The sequence below is a fragment of the Genypterus blacodes genome, unplaced genomic scaffold (assembly GCF_046128005.1).
Source record: "Genypterus blacodes isolate CSIRO-AG114 ecotype Tasmania unplaced genomic scaffold, CSIRO-AGI_Gbla_v1 ptg000021l_1, whole genome shotgun sequence".
Taxonomy (NCBI): Eukaryota; Metazoa; Chordata; class Actinopteri; order Ophidiiformes; family Ophidiidae; genus Genypterus; species Genypterus blacodes.
The window spans coordinates 4,024,615-4,039,907 of record NW_027466834.1 but is presented as its reverse complement, the minus strand read 5'-3'; the positions used below and the strand labels follow the sequence as shown (position 1 = coordinate 4,039,907).

General features: G+C 41.7%; 1 protein-coding gene across 1 annotated transcript; it reads right to left on the bottom strand.

Annotated features, from left to right (window-relative positions):
- Positions 1–286: 286 nt before the first annotated feature.
- On the bottom strand, positions 287–14,808 carry rfx4 (regulatory factor X, 4). The gene is made up of 18 exons (XM_076142355.1): positions 14,766–14,808; positions 12,397–12,483; positions 12,173–12,233; positions 9,471–9,594; positions 8,129–8,190; positions 7,729–7,942; positions 7,187–7,264; positions 6,869–7,032; positions 6,484–6,584; positions 6,313–6,371; positions 6,043–6,187; positions 5,531–5,625; positions 4,925–5,042; positions 4,078–4,197; positions 3,705–3,866; positions 3,432–3,597; positions 3,184–3,322; positions 287–1,591 (listed from the first exon to the last, which is right to left on the bottom strand). The coding sequence occupies exons 1-18, from the start codon at positions 14,806–14,808 to the stop codon at positions 1,319–1,321; spliced, it is 2,211 nt and encodes a 736-aa protein (XP_075998470.1). The 3' UTR covers positions 287–1,318.
- Positions 14,809–15,293: the final 485 nt, after the last annotated feature.

The window sequence follows — 15,293 nt, the reverse complement described above, 5'->3', positions numbered from 1 at the left end:
ATAAAGGATTAAGGGCACAAGTGTATCAAATTGGAAGGCGGATCAAAAATTAAAACCTATCTTTCCATACTGGGCTCAGAAATTAAAATGTTTTGCACCTGAATCTGCTCATAATGTATCAAATGAACATAATGTTAATATATTTCTGAAGAATATTTCCTGCAGTTACACATTTCCATGACTGTGGATATTCGGACATTAAGACAGAAAACATGACAAACATTACTCACTGCTTTTGATTGTGAAATTATTTATGTGGCAACATTTCTCCCACATACATATCAGTTTATACTGTGATAGTTTAACAGCCACCACAGATGTTTTCCAGTGCTTTTATTTACAGAAAAGTGACTAGACTTCATGTACTGTATGTTACTGTACACTTTGATATTTTCCCTTTTTATAAATACCCATAGGGTAATAGGTCCTCAGTAGCTTTGAGTGCATTAACAAACACACAACCCTAGGTTAATGCGTCCTGTACTAACCATACAAAACAGAACAAAATACCAACTGCAACAGAAAATAAGGGATACACCATGTTACAAAGTTACAGAAAATACATACTATATATATATATTGTCACACAAAAACAGCAAGAAAGCTTGAGACGGAATACACTCGCACAATTGTCAAGAGTCACAGCATTCAATCATTTTTAAAAAAAACCTATCCAATATGAAGATGTAGGTCTTTGATAAGTGTGTGTCCCCTATGATGCTGTACGTTTTGGCGTTGTGCCAATGTGTGTATCAGGTGTGAGGGGAGGACATTAAGGCAGCACAGTGCACCGCATCCTGCAGCGCCACAGTACAGTACACAGTGTTACCCGATTACAGATGGGTCACTGAGGGATTGTACCGATGTCAGTACCGCAGCACACAGATCGGGTGGAGGTTTTCCCGTGCTGACTGAGGGTCAGACTGACGGGGAAACACTGGCTGAAGTGTACATTCCTTAAAACAAAGGCACAGCTTGGCAGCAGCATTGCACTCTTCCAATGATTTTGCTGCAAGTTTTGACGATCTATATGATTTGAATAATAATTTTCCTTCCAACAGTGAATGAAAACACCATTTGTTGAAGAAATGTCATTAAATCTCCATATAAATTACATCACAGTCATTAGAATGATTGATGTAACAAGTCACTTAAAATTGTCAGTACGTCCATACCATGATTCCTATTACCTTGCAGTGGTTCTCTCCACTCTCTGCTCCTCTTTTTTTGTTGATGGAAGTGTTCCATCCATCCACCGCTCTAGCAGGCTCTGGGCTTGTACACGGTCATCCAAAGGAGCTGCTCTGATATCTTGAGTCTATTTGGCCCAGCCTGTGGTGGCCTCTCCGTTGATGTAGGCAAAACCCGGAAAATGCTGCGAGTGTTCGTACTCTGAGTTCCTACGCGGGCCCAGTGGGGAGTACATGTCCCCAGAGGAAGCATAGCGGGATGAATGCATAGGTGGGCTGGTGTAACAGCTGTTAGCCGGTGAAACATCTGGCCAACGGGGGGCGACTGCAGTGGGGTGCAACCGAGGAGTGCTGCTCATCAAGCAAGGTTCCATTCGAGACATCTGGCCGTTGAGCTGATACTGTGGAAGAGATGAGAGATGTTATATGAGCTCCATTCCTGAAGGACTGACAAAAATGGCAAAGTTATTCATCAATAAGTCAATATTTATCATAAAGTCATCATCAATATCATCTCTGATGCATATGATGGTGGATTTGCAACTGTGTGGATTGCGAAATGACCGTTTAAAGGACATTTGAGCCCAAGAGAAAGTTCTGCAGGGTTCAAAATAGAATATGAAGGCGTTTAAGAAAATGATCCGTTGCTGGTCACCCTCTGAAAGACGGACAGTGATAAGTGTTTTTTTCTGTGTTATTATTGTTGCCAATGGTGTCTAAATGACTAAATCTGTCTGCTGACCAAAATATTTCACTCAGATGGTTTTCAACAAGTTTTCTGTTTGATTCAGCTTCATCCGTAACCTTTTGTGAAGACGTACGCAGACAAAGTGCAGGCATTGTGCCCAATTTGAGCTCAGACGGGACTGGGAAAAAAAAAAAAAGTGGAAGTGAGACCGTTTCCCTTTTCTTACTAAATATAAACACACAACAGTTGATTCCATTATGGGGGATCACGGCATGGAAAGAGTCAGTCAGTGCAGGTCAGAGAGCAGAACAGACAGGCTCAGCTGCTTCTTCACACACAGAAAAGAGACCATTGAATAACAATATTTTAATAACGCCCCCTTGCCCTATTCTGTGGCTTCTGGCTCAAACAGATGAAGAGACTATTGAGAGGAGTTACAGAGCAGGGCCCCTCTTGGCCTGGGCCGAGCCACCTTTAACTGTCCGCTTCCGCTGAAGAGGGTGATTCAGGGACTTAGGAACACTGAGACCGCTGAAGCCCAGCTGATCCCCTCCCACTATAAAAGCATCGGAGCCTGGAGGGCCCTTGACAGGAAATTACCATCAAATGGGTAAACTCATACTAGTCGCTACACAGCTTACAGTCAATGAGCTCCAGCATCACTAACACATAACCATGGAATGACCTGCCTGATGCTTTTCTATCAGCTCAACCAAAATGCAGCAGTAGCACAAGAGCCTGAGGTGTTTCAGATACTGTGCACACGAGTACCGAGCAAACATGCATTCATGCCTCATCCATACTTGCTGTCACACCGGCAGCAGTCTCAGCCGACGCTTTGGTTGCATTGCTCTGAGCTTCACTGTACACACTGGTCCAATATGGTCCATGTCAAGGAATATGTGCTATAAATAATTTTGAAAGCACTGATCATAATTTTACCATCTTCTTAAAGTGAATATCCAGTATTGCACAGCTGAAAGTCTTCATTTGACAGGTGCCTGAATGCTCTAGCGTCTATTTTAAACTTGTAAAACTTTGAACTACACAAACAACAGTGCGGATTATTGTCTGGATGAACACAGGGGTTCTTCAGCTATTAAATCTTGCTTCAATAGGCAGAAATTAGCAGCATTTATTAAAAGTGCTTCTTATAAAACACACACTGCTATTACCGCAATACCCATTTTTTGTTATCAGGCTTTTTTAAGTTTGAGGTCCCACTGACTTTCATTAGCATACACTGCGGGCTGTCATAAAGTCTGAAGCCTGAGGACAGCGAGTCCAAACATGATGGAGACTGACCTGTGCAGACGAGCGGTGGTAGGCAGAGTAGTGGAGGGGAGCAGGGATCGCTGGCTCATGGGCCAAACTGGGATATTGGCTCTGGATGGAATGGGGATGCTGGTTGGCGTAGCTCCCGTAGTTGTAGCTACCAGTATACCTAAAATAGATCAACCAAGGGTCAGTACAGCTTAACAAACGGAGAAGCTCAAATTATAAAATCAGAAGGTTCTGAAAGTGTATTTGGTTTTGAAAATGTCCATATTTACCCGTGCTCTTCTCTGTGGGAGTACACTGGCAAGCGGTGAGCAGAGGATGGAGGTGGCGCTGGAGCGCTGTTCCGCATACAGGACAGCTGCTGCCCGGCCTCTGGAGTGGAGCCTCCTGCTGTTGTCACTGTGTATGTAAGGGACCAGGTATATGACTGAACAGCGCCTGGCAGACACATATACGGACACAGAGATAAATGTATTGGCAACAGAAACCTATGGGCTCTGAAACCTTGCTTAGCGACCCACGTGTGGCAGGGCTGCCCGGCTCACCTGTCGTGGCTGTGACTCCGGTGTACTCTGGGGACACCGCTGCTGTGGGGGAACTGGCCGAGGAGACGCCGACAGAGTGGACAGAGCGAGCGGGAGAGTAGGAGCCTGGAGACGGAGAGGTGGGTGTGGTTGCCGTCAGCGGAAATTCCTCCTCTCTCTCTGCTGAAGTAAAGTGGGCAAACCATCACCATTGCATGTCACACAATAACACATGCGTATACAGTACACATATGTATCTGAATGAATGTGTCATAACGGATTGATTTTGAAATATTGCACATGGCCCCAAGTCCAAGGTGGAGAACCTCTACACAATCGTTTTTGCAGTGGCTTTGCCTGGATTAGTGCAGAGACCTACAGGTAGGGTTCTCACCTGTGCTGCCCTCCCCCTTCATGGCGCTCATCAGGTCGTTGGCTCTCTCCTGGCAGTGCAGGGACTCCAGCAGGTAAAGCACATAATCATCAAACATCAGATGGATCAGGTGGAAAGACCCTGTAAACATAAACAGGATGAAGAGCATTAGTGAAGTATATATGGAAGTTATGAACATCATGACAGTTTGGTTATAAGGCCGTTCTGTGTTCGGTAAAAAACATAAACCTAAATGACCATAACGTGTGAATTGTCTATGAAGGCATTTAAGTGCTGACATCATATCCTCCACAATGACAGGGACGCCGTTGGTAAAAAAAGAAGCAAGTGCAGTCGTTTCCGAGTTCCGAGTCGGTGCCAAAAATATGTCAGCTGACCCCTGGGTCGCAAGGGAAGATGAGGCTGTGGCATGAAGGGAGTGTCACAATCGTGTCATTGTGCTGATCACTGTGGCTGCCGTGCCCATAATAAACATGGCTGTGGCTATTCAGAGAGAGGGGCGTAATACTGACCGGTCGTAAAATGGAATGACGGGCAAACACACAGGGACAGGGGAGGGGCGGCTTTTGTTAATTTGCTGTTTGTGCACTAGGAACCTGCTTTATCAAAACACTGCAACCAGCTGTGTCTTTGATATTCACAGGCGGGGCAAAAAGGAAAGAGAAGCCATTTTCTTTGCTCTCACTTTTGCGACTTGGTCATTTCCAAAAGATGGTCATGCGCAGAAAAATAGGAGAATACATTTTCCTTCTTACTCTGGTTATTTTTTTTAATCAATTCATAGAAAACTCTTTATTTCCTATACAGTATCTGGTTGCATGATGGACTTGTGTCATCTCTGACTCACCAAAGCTGGGCGCACTGTGGAGGGTCATATCCCGGATGACTCTGGTACCAAAACACGACCACATCAGCAGGAACTGTTGGGCTACCTTCTTCAAGCACCCGGGCCTCTTCCCTGCCACCTAGAGAGAACATTTCCATGAGAAAAGAGGGGGAAGGGTCGGGATGCTGGGGTAGAATTAACCCCTAAGGTCTGTATCGGGGCTTAACCCTCAGGAACGAAAAACATGTCAACAAGTCAACTATTTAATTTGCCCCCGGGGACACGCCTTCCTATTGAACTATTGTCTGGGCAGTCCAAGACGTTGCCAGGGCGACCAAATTTTACAAGCCCATATCTGGCACATAATGGACGCAAATGGGAAGCTTGAAGACATCATTAACTCAGAGGGGTGCAGCCTAAGTCCCCGTATGAGAAAGACACAGAGGGACTAGTGGCTTTTCATCACAGGTGCGTTTCGAATTCTGCGTAATTCTGAGCATCTCACACAGAATCTTTACTTCATCTATACTGCAACTATGGGATGTGTTGTGTGAATGACCATGCTGAGTCAGAGCAGAAAGCGGCTCTTTGTCCTTATAAGGGAGAAAAATAAACAGCTTTACTCACCTTGACGACACAGCGGTCCACCATGGTGTCCAGCCACTCGATGTAGGCCTCAATTGGAGATTGCTCCTCCAAAAGACGGTCAAACTCCTGGTACACTGGAAGAGGGGGGGGAGGGGGAGAAGGTCAGGTTGTTCAACATTTTACACCACTGTTAAAACTCCACTACACTAATGATTAACCACAGAGAGATTTAGAGTGAATGGAAACGGCATCTTTATGCAGCAACCTCTGCATATCTATGACCTCTGATCCCGTCAGGACCAACTCCGAGGAGTGACACTGGGATGAATTGGAGAAGCTCTGTGGGGTGTGCCAGAGGAGAGTGAACTTGTTTAACCTTTTGGTCTCCATCATTAATGCTGTGACTTTCCTGGTCGTGGGAATGATTGTTCCTCGGTGTCTTATCTGACTGCAGTCTGCTTGTGTGGAAGTAAAGCATGTTTCTGTCTGGGGCGCTGCGGTGAAGACTCGCAAATAAAAGCAAAGCTTGTGTGCATAATGCTTGAGCTTACAGTGGATAATGAGCTGCCTGTGCTCCTCTTGTGAGTCCTCCATGGTGTAAAGTGTCTGCTTGGTGATGCTGTTCAGGTCCACATTCCTCCAGTCCTCCAGCATTTGGAAGGTGATGTCAGCACTGTTTATCACCGTCCGTGATGCCTGGGGACAGATAAATCAACAGGACCAATATTACCTACACGAATACCCATATCAGTCATCTGCTATGTTTTTTGTTCATATAGATTTTATTAAAAACAAAAAAGAATTCACAGCATGATAAGCACCTGACACAGATGGTTTAATGATGTTTGCCGCTTTAGAATCTGAGAGAATCTCCTGGACACTGCAAATAAAACAAGGACAGAATATGAGCTTTATTTTGTACGTTGTCATTGTCAAAATAAAACGCATATGATCTGAAGATGAAATGTGGATTTTATCACGTAGGCACTTACACTCAAACTTGATATTCCTCAGATTTTCGGGAAGGTCGTGAAGTGCTACTTTCAGCCACTCGTCAAGCTGTTTGGCAAATTTTCGGATAACCTGAGTCAAGCTGAGTGGATAAGGGAAAACAAAAACAGAATAAATAACTTAAATTTTCCTCTAACATATCCACACTAATTTTGTAGTCTCACATTTTCCTCTAAACTCCATTTTTGATGAATGTACCAATCTAAGAAAAGCAAGTAGCCCTATACTTAGATCACAGCTCCACAAAATGTTAACTACGATAAGCAGCAGGTTTCATTTACACACAGTCACAGTTGTAAAACACATACACTCATAATTAGAATAAAATGTTCAATGTTCAGCCCTACGAAGAGAGATAACACTCACCTATCAGGCAGTGCTTGCAGGACAGTGGGCATCAGCACCCCAGAGATGGCCTTGTAGAGGATGGAATCACACACACCCACTATGTTCACCACCGTGGTGGAGCCGAGGACAGGAAGCATGTGTGGTGGCATGCCCTGCCAGAAGTGCAGCAGGAAGCTTTGGACCTGCATGAAACACACACACACACCATGATTTTCAACATTATTCATGGTTCTCATGTTCCCACAACATTTTGGTGAAAAAAAACAACCATTTAGGCTTTTACGTGATAAAATAGATGTCAATGCAAAAAATGGTATAACACAGAATCAATCTTGCCTCATCAAAGTTGGCTCGGATGACCGTGTCGAGTATCCTCTGACAGTGCGTTCTGTACATCATGATGAAGGTTGACACCTGTTGGCGAGCGCAGAATATTAATCCATATACATCACTAACGTAACAGCTTTGTCTCTTTCGGGAAGCTAAACCAGTGGTACGAAAACAAGAAAATAAATCTCAAACAAAGCATGTGAACCGATAAATACGTGTTACGGGCCTGGGCAGGAGCAAAGTAATATAAAACAAGCTTTAGAGCTCGGCAACACACAAACCATTTAAAATCATGGCCCCTCTTTAAACGCCGGACAGCTAGTGCCTGTCCTTTGTCTGTGGCTGGATCTTATTATCTCCCCCAAAAGATTAAGAGTTAGTGAGGAGCCAGCGTATAAATCCTCAAGGTCCTTCTCTAAACGCAAACCCAGTGAAGGTCCCGGGGCAGATAAAAGCCAGGAGCCAGAGGGGGCGCAGAGATGGCGAGATGGCAGGGAGGGATGAGGAGGGGGAGGCTGTAAGGATGGACTTTTAAAACTCCCGTTTACCCTCTCTTCTGGCAGGCTGGCGGGCAAATTTAGGTCCTTGACATTTGGAAACTCTGGCAGGAGCGTCCCCAGCTTGGAGCGCGGTGAATACGCCACTGTCTGCTTTGTGACCTCTTTCTTCCCCGTCTCGTTCACCCACGCCGCTCCTTTTTTGGAGTACATCACGTCATAATACTGAGAGGTCTCCTTCACAGCGATGCCATAGTAATGGTACCTGAAGGGGAGGACAGGTGCAGAGCGCATTTTTCCCTTTAGTATCTCCGCACAAAAGACCACAGAAATGTGTCAGAAAAATCTTAACTTGAGTCCAGTTTAATTAGTGACATGTCTGATATCAGCTGGAGGAAAGTTCACATTTCCTTACAATTAGACAGTTACATATTTCAGTGCAGTGGCTTACTTAGACTGGCCTCGTGTCCCCAGTCTTCTGGTAGTTAGAGCTGGAAACTGCTGCCTTATGATCTGTTTAGTAGAAGAGTGATCAAGTGAGAAGTGTGGAATAAAACATCAATAAAGTATGAACAAAAGATAAGGAAATCCTGATAACTGATTCACTTGTGTACTTTCCCTCGGCAGGGGAAACTGTGACACAACTGTGAATAAAACTTTGTACAATAGTGAACACAAAATTCTGCATCTTCAGTACTTTGTCAGCATGTGCTCAATAATGTGTGTTAGGAGAATAATATCAAATTCTCATGGCTTTAGCCACAGGGAGGTCTGCAAGAATAAAAAGGTTTTTGAGAGCCATCCATTTATGACATCCAGGGATATTACTTTTTTTTTCTTATATCAACAGACTCTTAACAATCTGCCTCCCACCCACCCTCATTCCCTCTCTCCCTCTCTCTGTGTCTTTTCTACTCCCTCCTTCCTCCTCTCCCCTCTTTTTGTGCAAGAGATTGGCTCCTTGGTTCAACTCCTGGTGCAGAAACTTTAGCAAACAGTGTAGCTCTCCATTGTGTGGGATGAAAAAAGAGGCCAAGCTGTGAAGTTTCTGTCAGGCCCCGCTTGATAAATGAGCAGACAGGGAGGCAGTCCGGGCCCTCTCTCGTTTTTTTGTCCTGAATCAATGAAGCCTTCCTAAAGGACACCCCACACTGCTCCAGCCACTGATCTAACATTCCGCAACATCTCACCCTTCCAAATTTCCTTTAATTACACATTAATCCAGGCCCCTTCTCTTTTTCAATATCTTCCGACAGGAGCTATGGAGGAGCGGGGGAGGACCGGGTTGGGGGTTGGGGCCAGAGACCAGGGTCCAAGGTACAGGGATGGCTGGGAGCAGGAGGGCTGTGGAACTTCTTGGGGTTGTGGGAACAGAGGCGAGTACATCTGCTTTGGCTCTAGGTGATGTGTTCAGTGGTTTTGAGCTCTGATTCAAACTACAACTTGCTGAATCTTGTTTGCTTTCCTTTTTTCGCCTGCATCTTCTTCAACTTCCAAATTGTTGTGGCCATTTTGTTCTGATAATTCTGAACTTAAAGTAAATGTTTAAATGCAAATTAAAGGCCCTAAAAAATTGAAAAAAAAATCACCTCCATATTCTTTTTGTGAAATAAAGCTCTTTTTGTCACCTTTCTTTTCCAGATGTTTACAAAATGTTTCAAAACATCTTTTGGAGAGATTAACATTGATATTATCTGAGGACTAAATATTAGTTTGAGTTATACTGGATGTATGTGCGGATTCCGAGTTACCAGAATTTTTTACAGTCCTGTTACATGTAGGTTGAGTCTTACTTTTCCAAAGCTGGCCGCATTGACAGGCTGCGTGTCCTGCTTTTCACTGAAGTCCAGGTAATGCATGTAGAGGGCACTTCGGGGGATACACACACCTTCAGCTATCTCGTAGTTCTCTTCTAGCCTGCAAGGGACAAAGAGCTTCATAAGCATAATAACCACGAAAGAGGCGAAATCTGGTAAGAAATATGTGAATCGCAACATGATTCATTTGATCGTGACAGCCGAGGAGACAATGGTGAAACCTTCTCTGTACCAGGAAATTACGATGTAATTTTGTGATAATGTGTTTCTCACTTTCATTTGTAGATGAGTGTAAGCTCTTCAAATCTGAAGTGTATTTACGAAAGAGGGAACAACAAATAAAATGTAAATGTGCCTTAGTGAACCATTAGGTCTCATTTCATTCATCGTTCCTGGGGAGCTGAATGTTTTTAGAACATAATGCACGATAATGCATAAAACCTTTAGAGAGAAAAGTAGTCAAATAAAGCAATATTATTACAAGGACCAAGCACATTAAAGCAGGACAGTATGTACCCTCACATTACAATGAAAAAGCACAAGACATCTCTACTATAAACACATAATGCAAAGTATTATATATTTCGAAACAGTGCAAAAAGGCAAACAGTGATCATCAGGAGGGACAGAAAGAAGCACGACATCCCAATTATCATTATGCAAACATCAAAAGTGACTTCAAGAAATTCAGGGTAAGGAAATTACTACACACTCATAATGTTGACAGTGTCTGATCTCGCCAGTTTCCTAGATTTTAGGAAAAGGTTCTAGTGAATGCAAAGTTTTTTTTTGCACTCACTAAAAACAAAACAAAGTCAAATCAAATGTTTTAAGATTATTCATTGGTTTTAGTTTATGTTTGTTTTATAATACCGACAGACACTCACTGATCATTCAAAGCTGCTTTAAGCGATATTTTTGATATTAACATCAAATCAAGTGATACTGTGCAATGTAAAATGGTAAACTACTCCGATCCCACTCACAAAAGGCCCAATATAAAACCATGGCAGCCTCTCCCGGCATATAAGCTTATATAAACTGGTTGTATGCTGACTGTCTTACGTGAAATAGGCACAGGGAAGCTCAGCAAATGAGTGAAAAAAATATCAAAAACAAAGTGATCTAAATATCGGACTATCATCTGCAAAGTGGTGACAATGCAATGTTGCGTTTTGCTGGCATTTGTTGGCTAACACATTAGCTGCAAGCATTTGTTTGTTTCGTGTTTCTGCCTACTAGCAGTCTCATTGCAGGAAACTAAAACATTACAGTCTCTATAAAACTGACCACAGCAAGTCATGGCACGGCATTGCTAGCGTAGTCCTGACAAATATCAGGATGGGACATTTCTGGTATATTATATGTACACACATATATTACATACATTATTATAACTAAATAAGAAAGGACCTAAAATCAGGCCTTGAGGAACACCAAAATCATGATGTGACTGATTTTTCATTATATGCACACAAACACACTGTTTTCAGTGCTTTAACTATGAGTTTACACACAAAGATATAAAAGTGAAATTTGATCATCATATTAATTGCCTGCTAGTTTCAACAATTTTTGTATACATTTCAAACAATATCATTGGGTCTTGGACATTTATCTAAGGAAATCATGTTCACTCTGGACTGTTTGATTTATCTAAAGAGGAAAAAACACATTATATGCAGTAAACACCTCTCTTGGTATTTAGGTCTGTATGTCTGGTAATGTGTTAATGCTACTTTGTTCCCCTGTCTCTTAAAAATTCAGACAGATCACCAATTACCAGCACTTAGCATGTGCCTTTGTTTCATAAATAATATTGATAATAAATATCTTCCTCACCTTTCTGAGCTCCTTTGTGTCCTCATTTCTGAGTGGCGCTAATAAACATCTCTGATGTTCCACTGTGTTTTTATGGTACATTGTTAGAGTGTGGTCCTGTTGCTTTATTAGCCTAGCCCTAGACTGTTGTTTCAGCGAGCCAGAGAAGGTGACCTCTATGACCTTTACTCATAGAACTGTCCTCTGTTTAATCAAATTCCTGGAGTAATAGTTATTGACAATGTCGTCAGAGGAAAAGTTCCTTTCAGTTGTATTTATAATCACATTGTGTGTTTCAGTGTTTCAATGTGAGATATCCTGGTCAGCCAATTTTCAAATGCTAATATGACCATAAACTATGTGGAAATATAATTAAAAACTTACAACTTACTAAGTCTTACATCACTTTCATTAAAAAACAAATATTCACTTTTTTCCAATAATTTAATTTGAGTTTCATTTTTGAGCCGTAGCATTTTCAAGTTTGATTTGTCACTATGACAACATAAAAAATGACAGCTTCCTATAAAGTATACTTTGTCTTTGATGAATCGTATTAAAGCAGATGTAAGACATAAAATGACCTTGATAAAAAATGTAACAAAATTACATTAAATGAAATAAAGGCATTACTTTAAACGCGACAAACCCTAAACACTAAAAAAATGGCGAAACCTTTTTGATCATTTTGTATAACTAGCACACCTGAACTGCCAGAAGATAAATGTAAAATGTTTCACGGACCATTGTTTGATACAAATATTTGGTGCAACTGAGAATATACATCAGCAATGAGAGATAAAGTAAAAAAAAATAATTTTACATGCAAGCAAAATAAAACATGCTGTAAAACTTACCATTCCAGAGTAGCTGGTGTTGAATGTGGTTTAGAAGCTCTGTTGTTTTCTTTTTCTTCATCTATAACATATAAAACATTTTGGATTTTATGCTAAAATGAAGTTCAAGAACAAAATAAGCAGAAATGTCACTACAGGCACTGATGACAGTATTGTAGAGGAGGTTTTGTGAGAAAATGTCAAATAAATGTTACATTTAAACAGTAACAATGGTCCAGGCTTACGTTCATCGTTAGACATGTTTCCCAGCGATGTGTGACTGGAGTATCGTTTGCTCTCGCTCTCATTGAGGCATCTTTCAATCCAGCTCTCTACAAACACACAGTGGGCACAAAATGAAGCAACTAATGTGACACCAAAATCAGACCATACAAGACCATATAAGGCAATTTTTAGACAGAGTTGTGCAAAGGAAAGCGAAAAAAAATAAGTAAAAAGAAGGCCATTTTACTAAAACACTAGTTCCTAGCAGTATGGTGTTGCTTGTGCTACTTCACTTTAAAACCCAAGAGCTAATGTTGTGGAGTTGTATAATAGAGCCAAACCAGTATTTACATAAACAGTGCAAATCAAACTCTATACAGGATACTTTAAATGTCACTAATGTGACAGGCCAAGTTGACAAGAATCGATTGTATGGTCACTGGTGCAGCTGTGCTTCTATTTGAGATGTTTTCACCAAGACGGCAGGAATCCTGCATTGTTCCCAGGGGACTACGAGCCTGTGCACACTGCTGACCAAGTCTGCAGGAATACAGGCCATTGTCCTGTTTTAATTTCACTTAGAAACAGCTCAACTGGTGTCCTTTCTGTGAACAGCAGCAAAGCAAAGAGGCTTTCATGTATAAACAGCCCGACAGAAGAGTATTTCCATTTAAAATTCATTTTTTTGCTCAGAAAAGTATTTCAAAATGAAATGTAACTAATTAGCAACAAGTGTTCAGCTTGTTTACACCATTAAAAAAAATAAACTTCATTTATGCAGAAGGTAAGCTTGAAGGTTCATTACTTGCTCTACGCTATTAACAAGTAATTTTAAACAATACAATGGAATGAAAAGAATAAGTTTTGACATAAAATGGTGTGAAAACATTATTTACCATAAAATTAGAAGGCTCAAGCTATCCCAACTATCAAAATATACTGAGTACTTTTTCAAACATCAGTAATAAGTACTAAAACATGTACGTTTCACTGTTAGAAAAATCTTTCTACATCATACGTCGTAAAGTCGCGTAAACCCTTTCTTCAGCGTGTGAATTGACAGTCGCCATAGCCGCCGTGGTTAGGACAGAAAGCTGGCAGGGTGAGCTGTTTGGAGGACTTAGTGGAGGCCACAGATAAGAAAAGTTTTCACTTGATGAGAATCTAGATGTAGATCCATTAGTCAGTTAGTGTCCAAACAGGGAAGGGAATTTCCTTTTGGACAAATATGTGACTAACTACATTTCAGTAACATAGATACTCTTAAATACTCTCACTTACTGTAGTTATCATCACTAATAACATTTAAAAGTATAAGAATTATAATGCCAGATATGCTAAACAGGCTTGTGCATTTGCATTTTGGTGTTGAATTTTTAAATATAGATTTTGTCATCACTAATCATGTAACCGTGGGGTCCTGCAGTTTTTGTTGGGTCCATTTAAAGAAGCCAAAGCCTGGATGAGAAAAAGTGAATCCACTGAAGTGAAGCTAATTCTCCACACTGATCCTGAGCTGCATTTGCCACAGGAGCAGATAAGTTGGGATCTAAATAATTGGATTAAATTTAAGCAACAAGTGAAACGGATGTTAGCTCATCTATCGTCACAATTTGTGGACTAAACAACCTTACAGGACACCTGCATAACAATAACTGGATCGTTTTAGTTATTAAGGCTAAATAATCCTTCTGCAACCTATTTCCAAAATTAAAAGAACAACAATGAATGCATTATTCACAAATCATATACCATAAAAATGACTTTCAGAATCATGTCTTATATTGGATTCTGAGCCTTCATGGTTACCAAAGCCAAAGGAAATACTTGATGAGAGATGAAACGTGAGACATTTTCCTGATAAATGACTTCAATTTACTGATAAATGTTGTTGTTGTTTTTGGGTAAAAATGTATATAGTTTTTTTTTGCTGGCTCTTTTCTAAACTCAACCAAAAAAAAAAAAAGAATACAGAGAAAGGAGGGAGTGTACAACACTAGCACTGTTATACACCTGCACCATGCTGCTTGTTGTTTTCATTTATCTCATTTTAAATCTATCTATATATTAATCTGAATAGATGCTTCATGTTTAATTTAAACAGTAACTAGGCTGAGCCAGTGAGAGATTATTTCCCTAGTTTGTTTCTTTAATCACTGGATAAGTGTGGACTACAACATTATCTCCTCTGACAAATAATACTCCTTCATAGATAACTCAAAACGCAAAAATAAACACATTGGGAAAAGACAGCCAAGCTACCAAACTTTTCCACAAATGCTCTACAGAGAAACTTCCAGAGCTACAGCAGCAGGAGCTCATCAATGTTTGTGACCACAAGCTGCTTTTCTCAACACATCCTGGCCGAGTAAAGAGAGCAGAGACTAACCTGTGGAATCCATATCAGGCTCCTCCAGCAGCCCGCAATGCATCCTCTTCCCATCAACGATACTGGCTCCTCCAAGAAAATGGCTTGGTGCACGTTTCCCCCTCCTCAGTGGCTCTTCCCTTGTCTGGCTCTGCGTTTCCGTGACCACTGCCCGTCAGCGGAGATGCTGAGGATCTGAGGTTCGCCCAGAGAGGGGTGGTGTTGGCGGAGGAGAGGGGGAGGTGGGAATAAGGGAGGAAAGGGGGGTGGAGGGGGGGTAGAGACTCCAGAAATCCAGCGGGGGGAAAGCCAGACCCGTCAAAATGTTTGCTGATGTTTCATGGGAAAGGGCCTGATTTTATAGGAGCCCTGATGGGGACATGTCATTGATAGGCTTGGAAGGCTGATGAATGGCCCCAAGTCAGATGGGGATGTGGCAAGGCTCACTGGAAGTCTTTTGTGGGGCTGTTTTGAATAAGAAAAGCTCCCTCCCAACAAAAAAAGAGGCTTAGATCTACGCAGTCCTAACACTGTGGCCTCCCCGTTTTC